A 15786-nucleotide genomic window follows, 5' to 3' on the forward strand; every position below is an offset into this window, starting at 1 on the left:
GATAAGACTGTCTGTTTGTGATTAATAGTTTTATGTATTTAGGTGCTTCCATATTTGGTGCATCAATATTTGTAATTGTTAGCTCTTCCTGATGGAGAGACCCTTTAATTATTATATCGCCCTTCTTCATCCTTTGTAACGGTCTTTAAAGTCAAGTTTGTCTGATATAAGTATAGCTTCTGCAGCTCCTTTTTTACTTCCTGTAGCATGATAGATATTTCTCCATCTCCTTACTTTCAATCTGAGGGTGTCCTCTGTCTAAATGAGTTTCTTGTAGACAGCAAATAGATGGATTTTGTTTTTCTTATCCATTCTGCTACACTATGTGTTTTGATTGGGGCATTTAGTCCTTTTACATTCAGTGTTATTATTGAAATATATGGGTTTAGAGTCATTGTGTCATTTGAGGGATTCATGCTTGTGGTGGTGTCTCTGGTATCTTGCATTCCTTGCCACATTTCCCTCAGAGTATCCCCCTCAGGATTTCAATTTCTTTCAATTTTTGTTTATTTGGAAAGACTTTTATCTCTCCGTCTATTCTGAACGAGAGTTTTGCTGGATAGAGGATTCTTGGCTGCATATTTTTTCTGTTTATTGCATTGAAGATCTCCTGAAATTCTTTTCTCGCCTGCCAAGTTTCAGTAGATAGTTCTGTGACCACTCTGATAGGTTTCCTTTGTATGTTAGGGCCCTTTTCTCCCTCGTTGCTTTCAAAATTCTCTTTGTCCTTATATTTTGCCATTTTTACTATGATATGTCGTGCAGAAGATCGATTCAAAATCATCTGAGGGGTGTTCTCTGTGCCTCTTGAATTTCAACATCTACTTCCCTCCCAAGGTGGGAAGTTCTCTGCTATAATTTGTTCCAGGACTCCTTCAGCACCTTTCCCTTTCTCTTCCTCTTCAGGGATTCTAATGATACAGATATTGTTCTGTTTGATTATTTTGCTGAGCTCTCGAACTCTTCTTTCATGTTCCTGGATCAGCTCATCTCCCTGCACGAGAGAGAGGTTTTTCTGTTCCTCAGCGACAAGGACAGTGTCTTAAGCAGTTTCAGCCACTCTCTTTCCCCTCCAAACTTCCCTGGAGGGGAACCGCCCCCATCCGTCGTGTCTCTAGTCCCGGCCCGATTTTATCTTCCCCAGTTCTCACTCACGCTAGAAGGTTTTCTCAGCGGACTCTGTCTCCTTTTCCTCCCAACTCCTGGATTCTGCAAGGGTTCCTATGGCTTCAGACCTTCTCTGTGTGAAATATGGGAGCGAGTTCAATGTGTGGAGTTCCCTACTTCTCAGCCATCTTGCCCCCTTCCCTTGCTATTGGATTTCAAAGTAGTAGAAGGTGTGTGCTCTTTTCCAAATCTCACGTTAAGTTCCATTGAGCTCTGCACTTTGTAAGCAAACCACATGTTCTAAATCCTCCTCTCTTTCTTTCAAAGGAAAGCCTCCATACAGCAGAGCAACACACAAGGGCAACTCCACACAGCAGACAGGGCTGGGTCTAGGGGAATGCTGAGGGAGAGATGGTCCAAACACGTCATAAATGAGGAAAAGATCTCTCAGAGAACCCCTCATCTCTCCAAATGGAATGGTAGGCTTTAAGACCAGAACCAGAATGTAGGTCTTCTATTAATAGTAGCTTATGCTTTTGCCTTGTTGACACATAGTTTGGCGATGCCATGCATTTTAGAGCGTCTTTACATTGAAATTAGCAGAAGTCCATTGAAGACGTAAGAGTCTTGATGGGACTGCTCTGACCAAAGGCTGAGAGCCTTTGGTATTGGAGGGGACTTCAGAGGTTAGGATGACCACAACTTGTGAGGTAGGTGAGTACAGCACTGTACTTACTTATAAAACCCAGTAGCAGACAAGCTCACTGCGTCCTGGTAGGCAGCCATGACCTGAGGAGAGGAAATAGACCAGAAGGGCTCAGCAGGGTTGCCAGGATCCCTGACCCAACACTAAGGTTTCATGAGTTCACCCTCCTCCTCTGGAAGCTGACCAACTGTTTGTACCAGTGACCCTCACTTCCACACCTTGCCTCACGTTCTCACTGCACTGGGTGATTGCACTGTGCTCTCCCCTGCACTGGGTCCTTGCCACTGGAAGCCTGGGGTGCTACAATAGCCTCTTAGCTGGTCTCCCCCCATCAAGTAGCCTTCCCACCCTGCCAGTGGCCCAACCCAACCAGAGTGAGCTTTTTCTTTTTAATTTTTAATGTTTATTATTATTGATATAGAGAGAAACAGCATGAGTGGGGGCAGGGCAGAGAGAGAGGGATACACAGAATCTGAAGCAGAGTGAGCATCTTAACATACCACACTGCCCACAGCACCCTCCTACTCTAGAACTTTTGCTGACTCCCCATTGTCCATAGAGCCAATAGTTGACATTAAGGACCCCAATCCTCTCTCTGGCTTTATGTTGCACACACATTGCCATGCCAGCCAACCTCACTTGTCAGCGCTCTCCCAGCCCTTCCATGTTCCCACACCTCTACACCTCAATTCATGTGGCTACTGCACTGTATCTGTCCCAGTCCTTTTCTTCACTCAACCACCAGCCCAGGTTTGTCTCTCCATGTCTCCATGCTAAAATCCAAACTACCAAAATCAACCTACATTCATGTGGCGTTTATGTGTGCGGTATCTGTGAGCGTGGGAAGGGATTAGAGGTCATGTGAGGCACAGTAAGGTGAGTGGGTCTGAGAGAAATAACTTATTTTCTTTGAGTCCATTGAGGGAGACTCGTACAATCTGAGCTGGGTCACGTGTGGGCTCACTTTCCATGCTCCCACTGTGCTCACTTTTCCCACCCCAGCTCTGGGAGATGGGAAAGCAGGGCTGCCACTGAGATGTCTGCATGTTGGAAGAGACAAAGCACCTCCCCACCCGGGAGGGACATCCTTGCTGCTTCCCTCTGAGGGTTCCCAACACACAGGCCTCCAAACCAGAAACCAGAGAACTGGGCTCATTCTTGTGATGAGTGCTTGCCTACCACTTCTAAATTCACAGGAAAGAAATAAACTCTTGGGTAATATCTCTTTCCTCACTCCTTCACAGATGCAGCCTCAATGGACCCGGACTCCAGAGATGAGAAAGGGGAAGTGCTGCTAAGCAGCCCTCTGTGAGCAGGTGTGAAAAAACCCAGGCTCATCAAGCCTGAGGACAGACGAGGTATGGACCCAGACCCGAGTCAGGCACATTCAGTGGTCCCTGTGCCTTCTAAGGCTCAGAGCAGCCAAACCCCCAGTCTCCATGGGGTTGTCAAGATTCTGGCTCAAAAGTTTTCCTCAAGTGCCTTCCCTCCACTATGAAAGCCATAGAGAAAGGGGACGAGCAAGATGGAGCCTTTACTTGTCCTGTGAAACCACATGACCACATCAGCTTCTCCGCCTGCGTGACTAGATCGTGACCTATTCCTGCTGTGGCAGGGACAGAGAGCCCACCTTTCTCTCCTCTTCAAAAGCAACTTGGATCAGCTCTGACTTACCCAGTCTTCCCAGGAGCCACTTGGATTCTTTCTCTTGAAGGGTTCCAGCCTTTTCAGGATGGTATGACAAGCTTCCTGAGAACACATCCCCACACAGCAGACATATTAATGTTCTGTATTTCCTGGCCCAGGCAAAACCCCAGGGCCTCAGCAAGGCCACCTCCAAGTAATGCTGTGCCCAGGATGCCATTCAAATAGTCTGGTCACCCTCTTAGGAATGACTGCGGTGGCTTCCACGCCAGGACCCTGCCAAAGGAACTGGCATTGGCCCTTGCTGGGAGAACACACATTTCTTAGGCTACAGAAGATGAAATAATTGAGGAATCCCAAAGGAGGTGACTTCTCCCATCAAACTCCTTTGTTAATTATACTCCCTACATGGAAAGAGAAGTAAGTTGGTCTGACCTGGCCAACTCCAAAATCGATTTCCAAATTCAGTCCATAGTCATGCGGCCACTTCTAACACTGGGAAGTATATCTTTACAGAATGCCCCCCCCCTCCCCGTGACTTTCCAAATCTTCTCCCCACCCTACACTCATCCTTCTTGGCTTTGATGGAAGTGATTGTGGCTTTTAGGCCTCTCTTTCAGCTTGGTGATGGGAGGAACAGCATTCTCTTGGATAAGACAGCCAAAGACATGGCCACAGCCAAAGAGCCTCAAGGACCATTCCAGTCCCAACCCACGGAGCTCTATGAGCCCAAAGCCCTTGGCTGGCCCTTGGCTCTGCTGGCTCCCAGGCTCCTTACATAGACAGCCTGTCCATTGAGATCGGTGCTGACGGAGGCAGCTGTGGGAGAGGTGTTAGGCACGGTGTTCGTGCTTGTCTCGCTGATGTAAATCTTAGACGTGGGGATTTTCAGTGCTCTGCTGGCCACCTAGGAAAAGAGACAACATCGCTCTCTCAGGGAGGGGTTAGCGTGGGTTTTGGCTGCCTTCTCCCCAAGACAGTTTCAGGTTCACCATTACAGGCAATAAAATAATTTTATAAGCTATAATCCTATTGAGACTGGGATGTTCTTAAATCTGTCTCAATGTGAAGCAGAACTTTATGGAGTGATTTTGTTGCATAAAAAAAATTTCATAAACTTAATGGTGACTAACAGTGTTTTTTTTTTCTTGTACAAATAGTTAATTGTCAAGTTGGTTTCCATATAACACACAGTGCTCATCCCCACAAGTGCCCTCCTCCATTCCCTTTACTCCCCTTCCCCACACCACCACCCACCAGTCCTCAGTTTGTTCTCAGCATTCAAGAGTGTCCCATGGTTCACCTCTCTCCCTCTCCCCCACTATTTCCCCCCTTCTGCTCCCCCATGGTCCTCCGTTAAGTTCCTCCTAATCCTCCTATATGTGCAAACATATGGTATATGTCCTTCTCTGCCTGACTTATTTCACTCAGCATAACACCCTCAAGGTCCATCCATGTGTAGTAACAGTGCTTTTTAAACCTAACTTTGGCTGTCTTAAAACTCCAATTTGGCCAGTCCACGTGCTAAGCAGGTTTTCCAACTAATCCAGTTCCAATGTCCTAGCTCCTCTCTGTGGTGGAAACCACCTACCTTTACACACACAACACGCCCACTTGCACACTGTTAGGGAAGGTCACCAAAACTATGTTATCACCAGAGAGCTTCTCAAGGGGCTCCATCAGTTAAGCATCCAACTCTTGGTTTCAGCGCAGGTCATGATCTCACCGTTCATGAGTTCAAGCCCTGAGTCAAGCTCTGCATGCTAACAGTGCAGAACTCTCTCTCCCTCTCGCTCTTTGCCCCTCCCCTGCTCATGCTCTACCTCTCTCAAATAAATAGTTTTTTTTAATGCAACCACCAGTTGACCCATGAGCTAGATCGACCCAAAGGATCAGAGGCTCCTCACCACTTCCCCTGTCCTTGGAAGGTGGGTTCTGCTTGCCTTTCTAGCTCCCAGTGACTGCTTCTAGGACACAGTCTCAAGATGCTGATGTGAGGTAGAGAACACCTACATAGTACCTTGACTAAATCCAGTTGACTAACCCTCTCGCTATATAAACTACTAAGATTTAGTGGGCGGGTTGGAGATCCATTTGTCTCACCGCCACCCAAGGCAAGTCTCTTATGTAAGTTCCCTTTGCTTATTAAAACTGTGATCTGCCAACTGGGCCTCTTTATCCTGTATCTCCCTGCCCTCTAATACAGGGGCCATTTCAGATTACTCCCCAGAAGCTCCTTGTAAGAAACGTATAAACCAACACAATCACAGGTCCCTAGAATGTTGGTAATGGAAGTGACCTGAGTGGTCATCTGGCCAGCCACTTTGCACAGATGAAGAAACAGAGGCGGAGAGGGGAGAAGACTTGCCCGAGGTCACATGTAAATGGGCAGCAGAGCCAGGACCAACCAGAACTGAGGCCTGCTTCCACTTCAGATGTGTGCCACCGCTCAGCTTCTCAGAGCATCCTCCCTCACATGGATGCCATGATGTCACAGAGGACTCCCAGTCTCCAGACTGCTCACCTGGACCATCTTGGTGTGAAGGCCTTGGCCCATCTCAGCGCCTCCATGGGTCAGCAGCACAGAGCCATCTGTGTACACATGAATCAGGGCTCCTCCCTACAGGAAGAGGATTCCAAACATAAAATTCGGTAAATCCTAACTCAGCATGATGCTTGGGGCCAATGGTACCAGAGCCCAGGAGAAAGAAAACCAGAAGCAGCATTTTGGATTAACGCCTCAGACTGAAAGCAGCATGAATCTTGTGATTTAATTTTGTAGCCCTTCAACAGTTTGCAGAAATTTTCCTATCTCTCTCTCTCTCTCTGTATCTTCCTCAGAGGGAAGGAGGTCAAATGTCCTTGTGTTCACTCTCAGATGAAGTGATAGGATCAGAAAGGCAGAGTAGCTGTCTGTAACCCTTCAGTCAGGACCCCAGATCTCTTGAGTCCCATGCTGCCCTCACTGACCTGTGACATTCTGGACAAATAGGGATATGCAAGTTCAAGTCCATTTAAATAGCAGAAAGCCCCTCCACTCTGCTCTGTTACCAGCAACAATGGCCTTTCCCATGTGATACTGCAGACAAAGGGGGAAATTGGGCCCCAGCCCAGTGGAGATGGACAGAATTATATAAAGCAATTACCTGATTCAGAAAAGGAAGAGTGAAGCTTATTCCAAACTTGGTAGGAATTATAGACAATCCTCTCTTCTTCCAACAATTCTCCCTGGAGAAAAAAAGGAAGATTCTCATAGAACCTTTTCTATCATGTTTGTGTCCATTCAGATGTAGCTTCAGTCAACGGCTTTGTAAAGTTGGAACAAGGCATCCTTGGAGCTGCCCACACGGTACTTATCATGACTGAGTTGTGCCCCGGTTGGGTAAACCAAATGACAAAGGGGTGGAGTTTGTGTTCTTCAGCTGCGCTGAAGGAGGGCCCAACCCTGAGGGTCTACACTTGAAGGTATCATCACTTCCTCCCAGAATGGAGCTTAGACAGAGTCAGGGTACCCTAGTCATCTTGGAGTGTAACTGTCCCAAGGATGAACTGTTGGCACTCATTGATGATAGCAGTCACTAACATCTTCTCTGTGCTTTCTATTTGGTTTCCTGGGCAACTCAGTGAGGAAAGAGAGCCAGTGTCATTACCCGCACTTTGCAGACATTGAAACTGGGGCCCAAGGAGATGGAGTGACTGTAAGGTCACAGTGATAGGTTCATGTTAGAGGCCGCAGTATAACTGAGGGGTTCTTAGTCCTAGGCTGGTGTGCCCCTGCGGCAGAGAAGTGTGTAAAGATGAACCATATTGATGGGTTAAGATACTGAGTGCAGGCTGTATATTCCCATCTGCCCCCAGGCTGATCATCATTTGAGTATCTTAAAGAGATGGCTGTGGGTGGGTCAGCAGACTCAGCACCCTCAAGCACCTTCCTAGCTTGGTAGTCAGAGTTTGGCAAATAGGCTGTAGACTATGAAAACCAAGACAATGCCAGAATATCAGACTCCTCCCCTCCCGGTGCTTACTTGTTGAACTTGTCAACCTCTCTCTTCCGGGCATGATACTGAGAGCTTGCTAGGCATTCATCCCAGCACCTGGACAAGGTGAACCCATCAAGCTTCTGGTTGAAGTGGGTCAGGTCGCCTTCCTTATACATGTTTATCCTTCGCACCTTTGCAAGGAAAGAGACACTGAGGCCTTGTTGGTGGCAAGAGATGAACGGACACAACCTAAAGTCAAGGTTCCAACCCCTCTCCTCTGCCCCCATGGGAGATGCCCAAGACACAAAGCCACTGTCCCCTCAAAGTAGGTTAACCTGGGCCACCAAATTCCCAGCTTACTTCCTCTGCTGGCATCCCACAGGTCACTGCGACTTCACTCATCCAATATTCGGCAATGAGCATTCCCTGGGGCCCCCCAAAGCCCCTGAAGGCAGTGTTGGAGGGTAGGTTGGTCTTGCACAACCGCCCAGTGCCCCGTATGTTGGGGATGTTATAACAGTTGTCCATGTGGAATAAGGCTAGTTCCATTATCTGAAGCAGAGGAAACCAAAATGGGAGAGAGCAGTGAACTGATTTCATTGGCTCCTCAAAAAAGAGATGTTGAGGCCTGCACCTATCCTTGCCTTTCCCAGTCCCACTGGTCACTGCCCCTCCTCGGGCCCAAATTATTTCTTCCCTGGTCCTGCAACAGCCTCCTTACTGGACTCCTGACCTCTGTGTCTTTCCATCCTCTAATCTCTGCCTCAAACTAAAATATAAGTTCATTTCAGGTCAAATTCTTCCTTAAAAATGACACTTATTCTCTTTGGAGTAAAGTCCATACATATTTCAGCAAGGAACTTAAGACTCTTTACGACTTTTCCCCAATATATTTTTTATCCTCTCTTCTGACTACATTTTCCTCTCACCTGACATGTCCCCCACCCCTCACCTTACCCACCTACTAACATCCTCATTCAGCACCTCCCTGGGGAAGCTCTTCCCAGACTCCCCAGTTATGACTGGTCACTTGCCTCTATGAAAAAAATAGGTGATTTATGACTTACTTTTAATTTTGTTTAATGTTTGTTCATTTTTTTGAGTGAGAGAGAGAGATAGAGCACAAGTTGGGGAGGGGCAGATAGAGAGGGAGACTGAGAATCTGAAGCAGGCTCCAGGCTCTGAGCTTCAGCACAGAGCCCCATGCGGGGAGCAAACTCACAAACCCTAAGATTGTGACTTAAGCCGAAGTTGAATGCTTAACCAACTGAGCCACCCAGGTGCCCCTGAATTCTTTTTAAAGTAGTTTCGTTTCCCATTGAAGTTGTATGGGAAATAAAGAGTCAAATACTTCATGGGGTACATTTTTGAAACTTGCAAATCTGAATTGTCTTTCTTGTACTCTACCCCTTGATTAATAATTTGGACATATATAGGATTCTGGGTTGGATTGAGGTTTTCCAGTTTCCCTCAGCATTCTGAAGGCTTTTTAGGAGTGCAGTGGAGCTCTCCAGTATAGACAAATCCAATCAATGTCCTTCCACTTCTTGGAAATACTTGTGTTTTTCTCCTCCCGGCAAGTTGTAAAATCTTTATCTCCAGGTTTCTCCAATTCACAGCGATGTAACTCAGCATTCCTTCATTGTGCTTGTTACTAGATGGGATCTTTTAATCTTAAACTGTATACCCATTCGTTTGGGGTGATTTCTTGAGTTACTTCTTGATCGTTTCCTCTGATCTAGTTTCCATTCTTTCTCTCTGAAACTTCTATTATTTGGGTTTCCTGGACTAGTCCTTGAATTTTGTTGTACTTTCTTTCCTATTTTTCTGCATTTTTCCTTTTCCTGGGGAGATTTGCTGAAGTTTCTTTCAACCCTTTTGCTTTCAGAGTTTTAATTCACAAGAGTTCATTTTTATTCTCCAACTCCTCCATGTTTATGGCATCCTATTCTTTCTTGAACGTATAATAACTCATCTCTCTGATGAGATCAATGGCAGCTTTTATTTGTTTGTTTCATTTTGGGTTTGGTTTACTTCCCCATGTAAACTCTCTCTCTCCCACAGGCTGCATTTTGTGCCTTTGATTATTTTAGTCTTAGCCATTTTAGATGATTTTAGTATGTCTCAATTAATTCCATTTTTGCTTTCCCTTAGCACTCTGTCTAACTCGTACTTCTATTTCATTTTGTCTTTTATACCTGTCTCCCCACCATACCATGAACTTGCCGGAGGCAGAAACAATGTCATATATTCTTCTATGTTGCCACCCTAGGCACTCAATAAATGTTTGCTGGATTGAATTTAAAAGCTTCTAAGATCTTTGGGGACAAGCACTGTATCTTTTTCAACCTGATTTTTCCTACAGCACCAAAAGGCACATGTTGTAAATGGTGAGACTACTAAGTGTGTTGCTTTTTTTTGAGCAGTTTTTATACTACATCTAAAGTGTGAAGTTTTCTAATCAAGACAGTTAGCCCCTAGCAAAGAGGAGTGGCATAGGGAGTGGGGACTAACGGGAACTTCTGTTTTCCCTGAAATGTTTGACTTACTTTTACAAGAAGAACCTATGCATTTGTAACTGGTATGGTTATAAAATTAACATTTTTTAACAATATAGGAAACGTAGTACCTCAAACGTAACTGTTAATTTTCAAAATTAACAAAAAGTTAACAAAAATGAACAAAATTTCATGTCTACCCTAGAATAGTATGATGATGTTCAAAGTAGCCTTATCCATAAAAGCTAAAAATGGGAACAACTCAAATGTCTTTTAAGTGGTGAGTAGAAAACAAAATATGGTCTATTCATATAATGAAATATTATCAACAGAAAAGAATGAAGGACTAATGAATCCAAAAACATTTTTCTGAGGGACACCTGGCTAGCTCAGTCAGAAGAGCATGCAAATCTTGATCTCTGGGTTGTGAGTTTGAGCCCTGCACTGGGTGTAGAGATCACTTAGATAAATAAAACTTTAAATAAATAAATAAATATACAAACCAACAAATAAATAAATAATCAATCCTGAGGGGGATAAAAGCCAAATACAAAAGATTCAATAGTATATGAGTCTATTTATATGAATAAAATATAAAAGGAAAATCTATAAAGACAGAAAGTAGGTTGGTGGATGTCTGGACTGGGCAGGGGATGAGAATAGGAGTGATTGGAAGAGATCACTTTCAGGTGATGGAAATGTTCAAAACCTACATTACAATAATGGTAACATGATTCTTTAAATTTACTAAAAACCATTAAATTGTATATTTCAGTGAAACCGTTGCCATAAAAAGAAAAAAGAAGAATAAATTTATTACTTAAAATTCAAACATCACAAAAATGTGTTACACAGAAAATGACACGGAGTCCCCCCTTCCTTCCATCCAACCATTGTTTAGTGTAAGTTCTTTTTGGAATTTTCCATGCACATCATTATATCTATAATACATATACATATAATACATACATATGTATTATAGAGGTATGTTTTCAATTTACATACACACACAATGCCACCATACTCTGCATAAAGATTTGTAACTGACTTTCCTTGCTTGGCAAAATATCTTGAATAATATGGAAGGATTTCATTTATATATTTACATATGTATGTATGTATTTATTTATTTAACACAGGATTCAATCTCAGACCATGAGATCATGACCTGAGCTGAAATCCAATGATGCTTAACTGACTGAGCCACCCCAACACCCCAAAGGAAGAATTTCCAATGATTAAAGTAATAGGTTTATCTTTTTTTTTGGAGATTAATCAAGGGTAGAAATCCTGAAGGCGGGCACCAATGGGGAGGCTGCTATAATAGTCACAGGTAGTAAGTGAGGAGGCCTGTGTCTGTGTGGCTGTGGGGCCCGCCCTTGACCTCCCAGTCACCCCCAACATGTAGGGGTGCATCCTACTCACACTCTGGGAGAGATCCATGGTGTTCCCTGCATTGCTGTAGTGCTCCACCTTCAGAGCCACCACCTTCCCGGTCTTCATGAAGCCAACCTGACAAAAAAGAGGGTGATTTCTCAAAAGTCCCCTTCCTCTGCCTATCCCTAATCATCCCATCCCACTTATGCTACTGAGCAGAAGGAAAGAGAACAAGACATCACACCATAAAAACAAGGTCACCAGAGCTTACCATGTTGAGCAGAGAGGAAGCTAACATCTCTCCAGTGATGTTCCATGGGTCCTGGACCAGGAACACACCACCTCCCCATGCTCCCCCTTCCTTCTACCTAAACTGCCTCTGGTTCTATGAGAGGGACTGAGGGGGCAGAGAGGGGAAAGCTGGGAAGAGAAACAGAGAGACACCAGACAGGCGCCCCACACCTTTTGACCAGCAAGCCAGAACAAACAGGAATGTGCTTTCATATCCCTGACCTTACATAGCCATGAGAAAAATTTTACAGTCCATTTCATAAGTGAGGACCTGGGACCTTCTTCGGGACCACAGGATTTTGGGAATAAGGGAAATATCATGCCTTTGGGGAAGTTCAACCATGAAACAAAATGACAAGAGGCCAAAGGGGAATGTTCAAAACCAGATCATGGAGAGAAAGGGCTCCTTGACTGGAATCGGTCAGGATATACTGGTGTTTAGAGGGACGGGATGCATGGTCATCCACAGACGCTCAGAAAAAGGGACTGCTACATATGGAGCAGGTCCTCTCCCTAACAACCTGGCACTTTTATTTCTCACTGTAAATTACTGAGTAGTCATTCTGGTTTTTATATCAGGCTGTGAACATATTGACAATAAGTCATTCTGCAGGATGGATTTACCCCAGGGCTGCTGAAAAATCATACTTCTGAGCCTGAGTGGAGAAAAACTTGATATGGGACAGAGAAAATTCACGAAAGGCGTAAACACCACATTGCACCCTCACTTGGGAGGTGGCCACCAGCTTCCCCCCTATATGTTGCTGTTGGCCAATTGAAATTTTTCTCATTGCTATTTCTTCTTTGAACTTCTACAGGTAGTCATGGAAAATGTTAAGAGTACATCCCAGGATAGCTGGGATCTCTAGGTTTCCCAGTGAGATGGCACTTCCACTCCTGCCCCCAGCATAGCTCCCGACATATAGAACCTTGTATCTGGCTAAGAAGGGGTGTCTGCCACCAGTTATCAGCATGTCCTCATCACGATCCAGCATGCAGCGCACAGGGCGACCAGTCCTAAAGGGAAACATCAGAGGGTTAGAACACTGGGAGCCTCTGCAACAGCCCCATCCTTGGGTTTCAGGGATGAAAACAGCCTAGAGACTTCTTTTTCCACGTGGCACCCACCTGGGGCTGGGCTGCTTTGCTGTCTAGTTACTGTGCTGGACACATGGGGAATATGAGGATATGATGAGTGCCCTTGCCTTTAGAGCCCTCACAGCCAGCCAGGGGAGACAAAACATGGACCCATGCATCAAACACAAAGAAACAGGTGGTGTTACCCTCCCCCAGATGCCCAAGAGTCCTAAAAACAGAAGGCTATGAAAATTCAGAGTAAGGGGAATCTACTTCTAAAAGAGAAAAATCCAGAAAGCCTTCCTGGCAGAGTCCACCTTAGTCTCCTTCCCTGAACTGGCTAGGAAGACTCACTTGTAAGCAGCCAGGGCCACTGCCGTGGACACCACAGTGCTCCGCGTCTCTTTCCCTCCAAAGCCCCCTCCCATTCTCTTCACCCGGACCAAAATCCGGTTTGCTGGAACCCCCAACATGTTTGCAACAAAGCTCTGTGGACAAAAGAAAAATTTCTTTCACTGAACACGTCATCTGGACTTACTTCAGCCTCATCTAGAGTCTGCCAGACATCCACAAGGCTAATTACTGCTGTGAACTCTGAAATTCCTTGATTCCGGAATCCCCCTCACCTCCCCAGGCAGCCCATGAGCTCAAGGTGCTGGAGTCAAACATTCATTAGTCACTGCAGACTGAATTCAGACATTTATTTCTAACCAATGGGGTGAGAGCTGCACACAGCAGACTTTCAGAGCCAAAGTTCATTCCATTTAGCTAGGAACGGGTGAGTTGTGGGCGCTGGACCAGCTGCCAAAACTGCCGGCCACCACTGTCGCCTTACCAGCAATAGAGAAATGAAGAATATTTGAGCTGCCACAGATAATTTAGCATTCTGTGTGGCTCTCACTAAATCCATCGCCCAACTTTACAGATGAGGAGACTGAGATCGGCTATGATTTGACCAAGGGCATATCTCACTGGAATAATAAAAGCCAACACTTATTAGGCACTACCTTGGTAGTCAACATCTAATCAATACAACACCCTACCGAGCCAATTTTATGGATGAGGACACCAAGAAAGGTTCCATAACAACTCACATCGACTTATTGGTTGACAGGGTCTGGCTAAGGACCCCTAACCTCAAATCCCCTACTGGACAACCCGGGATCTCCCTCTTCCCATGTCCCATATCACCAACTCCTAGTCTTCCAGATGCTCCCCAGTGCCCTCTCCAGGCCCTGGAGCTGACTCCCCAGGACACCTACCTGGGTCTTCATGGTGTTCTGTGTAGACACAAAGAGCTCCATCTCCCCTGCCTCGCCTTTGGGGACAGCGATGGTGCAATGAGTCTCCAGGTAGAAGTGCTCCTGGCCACCAATGTACAACTCGCCTGAGGAGGCAATGCGACCCCCATGGTGATCTGGAGTTTCCTTAAGGAGAGCACACTTGCCCAGGGCCCCGGGCAGGAACCAGCTGCTCACAGGCAGGTATGCTCCAGGTTCCCAGCATGGGTGAAAAGGCTCTCAGAGCCTTAGCCACCCAGGGGAGCCAAAGCTCCCACCCCAACAAAGAAACCAGAATGATGTCAAAATGCATCAGGCACAATGCTTTCTTTAACTTTCCAGCCAGTGGAAATTAAAGACTTTCAATATTGGGGGAAAGGTAAAAAAAGGAATTAATAAATGTAACTGAAAAGCTAAAAATGAGAGCATCTTCTGGAATGGAAGGTACCAGGCCAGTTGGAGAGTTGGCTCACCAGTGATTTAACAATACAAGATGGACAGTGTAGGAAACAATTCCCAAAGGGGTGTGGCAAGCAGACAGGTACCTTGCAGGCCCACAGAGAGGGTCAGGACCTGTAGCCACTAATTCCCCCAGTGGCCTTCCAAATTCAACACACTCGTAGCCCCTCAGAACCATGTAGGCATATGTAGCCTAGAGACAGGAGGTAGAGATTTAATTGGCAGAGGGTCTAGCGGTGCCTGGGTGGCTCAGTTGGTTAAGCGACTGACTTGAGCTCAGATCATGATACCCCAGTCAGTGAGTTTGAGCCCATGTGTCAGGCTCTGTGCTAACAGCTCAGAGCCTGTAACCTGTTTCTGATTCTATGTCTCCCTCTCTCTCTGCCTCTCCTCCACTTTTGTTCTCTCTCTCTCTCTCTCTCTCTCCCTTCCTCTTTTTCTCTCTCTCTCTCTCAAAAATAAATAAAAAATTAAAAAAAACTTTTTTAAATGATGGAGGGTCTTTTCTCGTCACCTGTCTACTATTTTGCTACGAACATTGGGCGGACTCTTCTGTTAAAACTCCACGCCCCTTCTCCAGAACTCAAGTTTCAGCTCTTGAATTTAATTCATAAACCAGGGCTAGCCCATTCCCCAAAACTGCATGGTGCAGCTGTACCTGAAACAATGTTGTCTGCTTCTGAAAACCCCTTCCTGAGGCTTCCTTTCTCTATCATCAGCTCAGGCCCATAAAAGGAGTCATTTTTAATAGCATCCTGAAGACCAGAAAGATGTTTCAGTGATTGGAACTTCAGGAGAAGGAAGATCATTTCCCACCAGGGGGAAGAGAAGCTGTTGGAACCAGGCGTCTTACACGGACTTAAACTAAGCTCGCATGCAGCCCAGGAGTCACATACCCCCGTTTCCTCAGAGATAGTTGAACACCCTTGGATCTGAGGAAAAGTAGAGACCCTCAAGTAACCAATGGGAACTGGCATTGGGAAGGAGGGACCTAGTTTGGTCACTAGTGGACTGAGTCTGGGATCATGATGGGGAAGTTTTCAGAAGACCACACAATCCCAGGGCTGAAAAAGATTTAAAAACTTGTCTAATCAAATCACACCAGCTGCTGAAAATCCCCCCTAAAGTATCCTAGTAAAGGTGCCTCAAGGGACAGGGGGCTCACCCCTCTCCATGCAGTCCTTTCTCAGTTACCTCAATTGTGATAATGGCTGGAAGATCTTCATAGGTGATTTTCACCGCTTGAGCAGCTCTCTGTGCATGTTCTCGGGTATCAGTGACCACAGCCCCAATGATGTGCCCAACGCAGGTCACCTGGGAACAGAGCCAAACTGTTAAAGAACATAATGCACTCCTCATGAAGCAAA

General features: G+C 45.6%; 1 protein-coding gene across 1 annotated transcript in view; it reads right to left on the minus strand.

Moving 5' to 3' along the window:
- The window catches only part of XDH (xanthine dehydrogenase), a gene marked incomplete at its 5' end in the record, with an annotated part of 37290 nt that overhangs the window by 16096 nt on the left and 5408 nt on the right, over nucleotides 1-15786 (minus strand). Inside the window, 13 exons of the mRNA XM_039225595.1 lie at nucleotides 1844-1896; nucleotides 3488-3562; nucleotides 4236-4364; nucleotides 5982-6077; nucleotides 6604-6685; nucleotides 7483-7628; nucleotides 7798-7989; nucleotides 11361-11447; nucleotides 12533-12620; nucleotides 13035-13168; nucleotides 13943-14067; nucleotides 15078-15174; nucleotides 15614-15733. Coding sequence (XP_039081526.1) covers nucleotides 1844-1896; nucleotides 3488-3562; nucleotides 4236-4364; nucleotides 5982-6077; nucleotides 6604-6685; nucleotides 7483-7628; nucleotides 7798-7989; nucleotides 11361-11447; nucleotides 12533-12620; nucleotides 13035-13168; nucleotides 13943-14067; nucleotides 15078-15174; nucleotides 15614-15733 — 1424 coding nt within the window. The remainder of the gene's footprint in view (nucleotides 1-1843; nucleotides 1897-3487; nucleotides 3563-4235; nucleotides 4365-5981; nucleotides 6078-6603; nucleotides 6686-7482; nucleotides 7629-7797; nucleotides 7990-11360; nucleotides 11448-12532; nucleotides 12621-13034; nucleotides 13169-13942; nucleotides 14068-15077; nucleotides 15175-15613; nucleotides 15734-15786) is intronic.

The sequence above is a fragment of the Hyaena hyaena genome, unplaced genomic scaffold (assembly GCF_003009895.1).
Source record: "Hyaena hyaena isolate Hyena2069 unplaced genomic scaffold, ASM300989v1 scaffold_2445, whole genome shotgun sequence".
NCBI classification, from domain to species: Eukaryota; Metazoa; Chordata; class Mammalia; order Carnivora; family Hyaenidae; genus Hyaena; species Hyaena hyaena.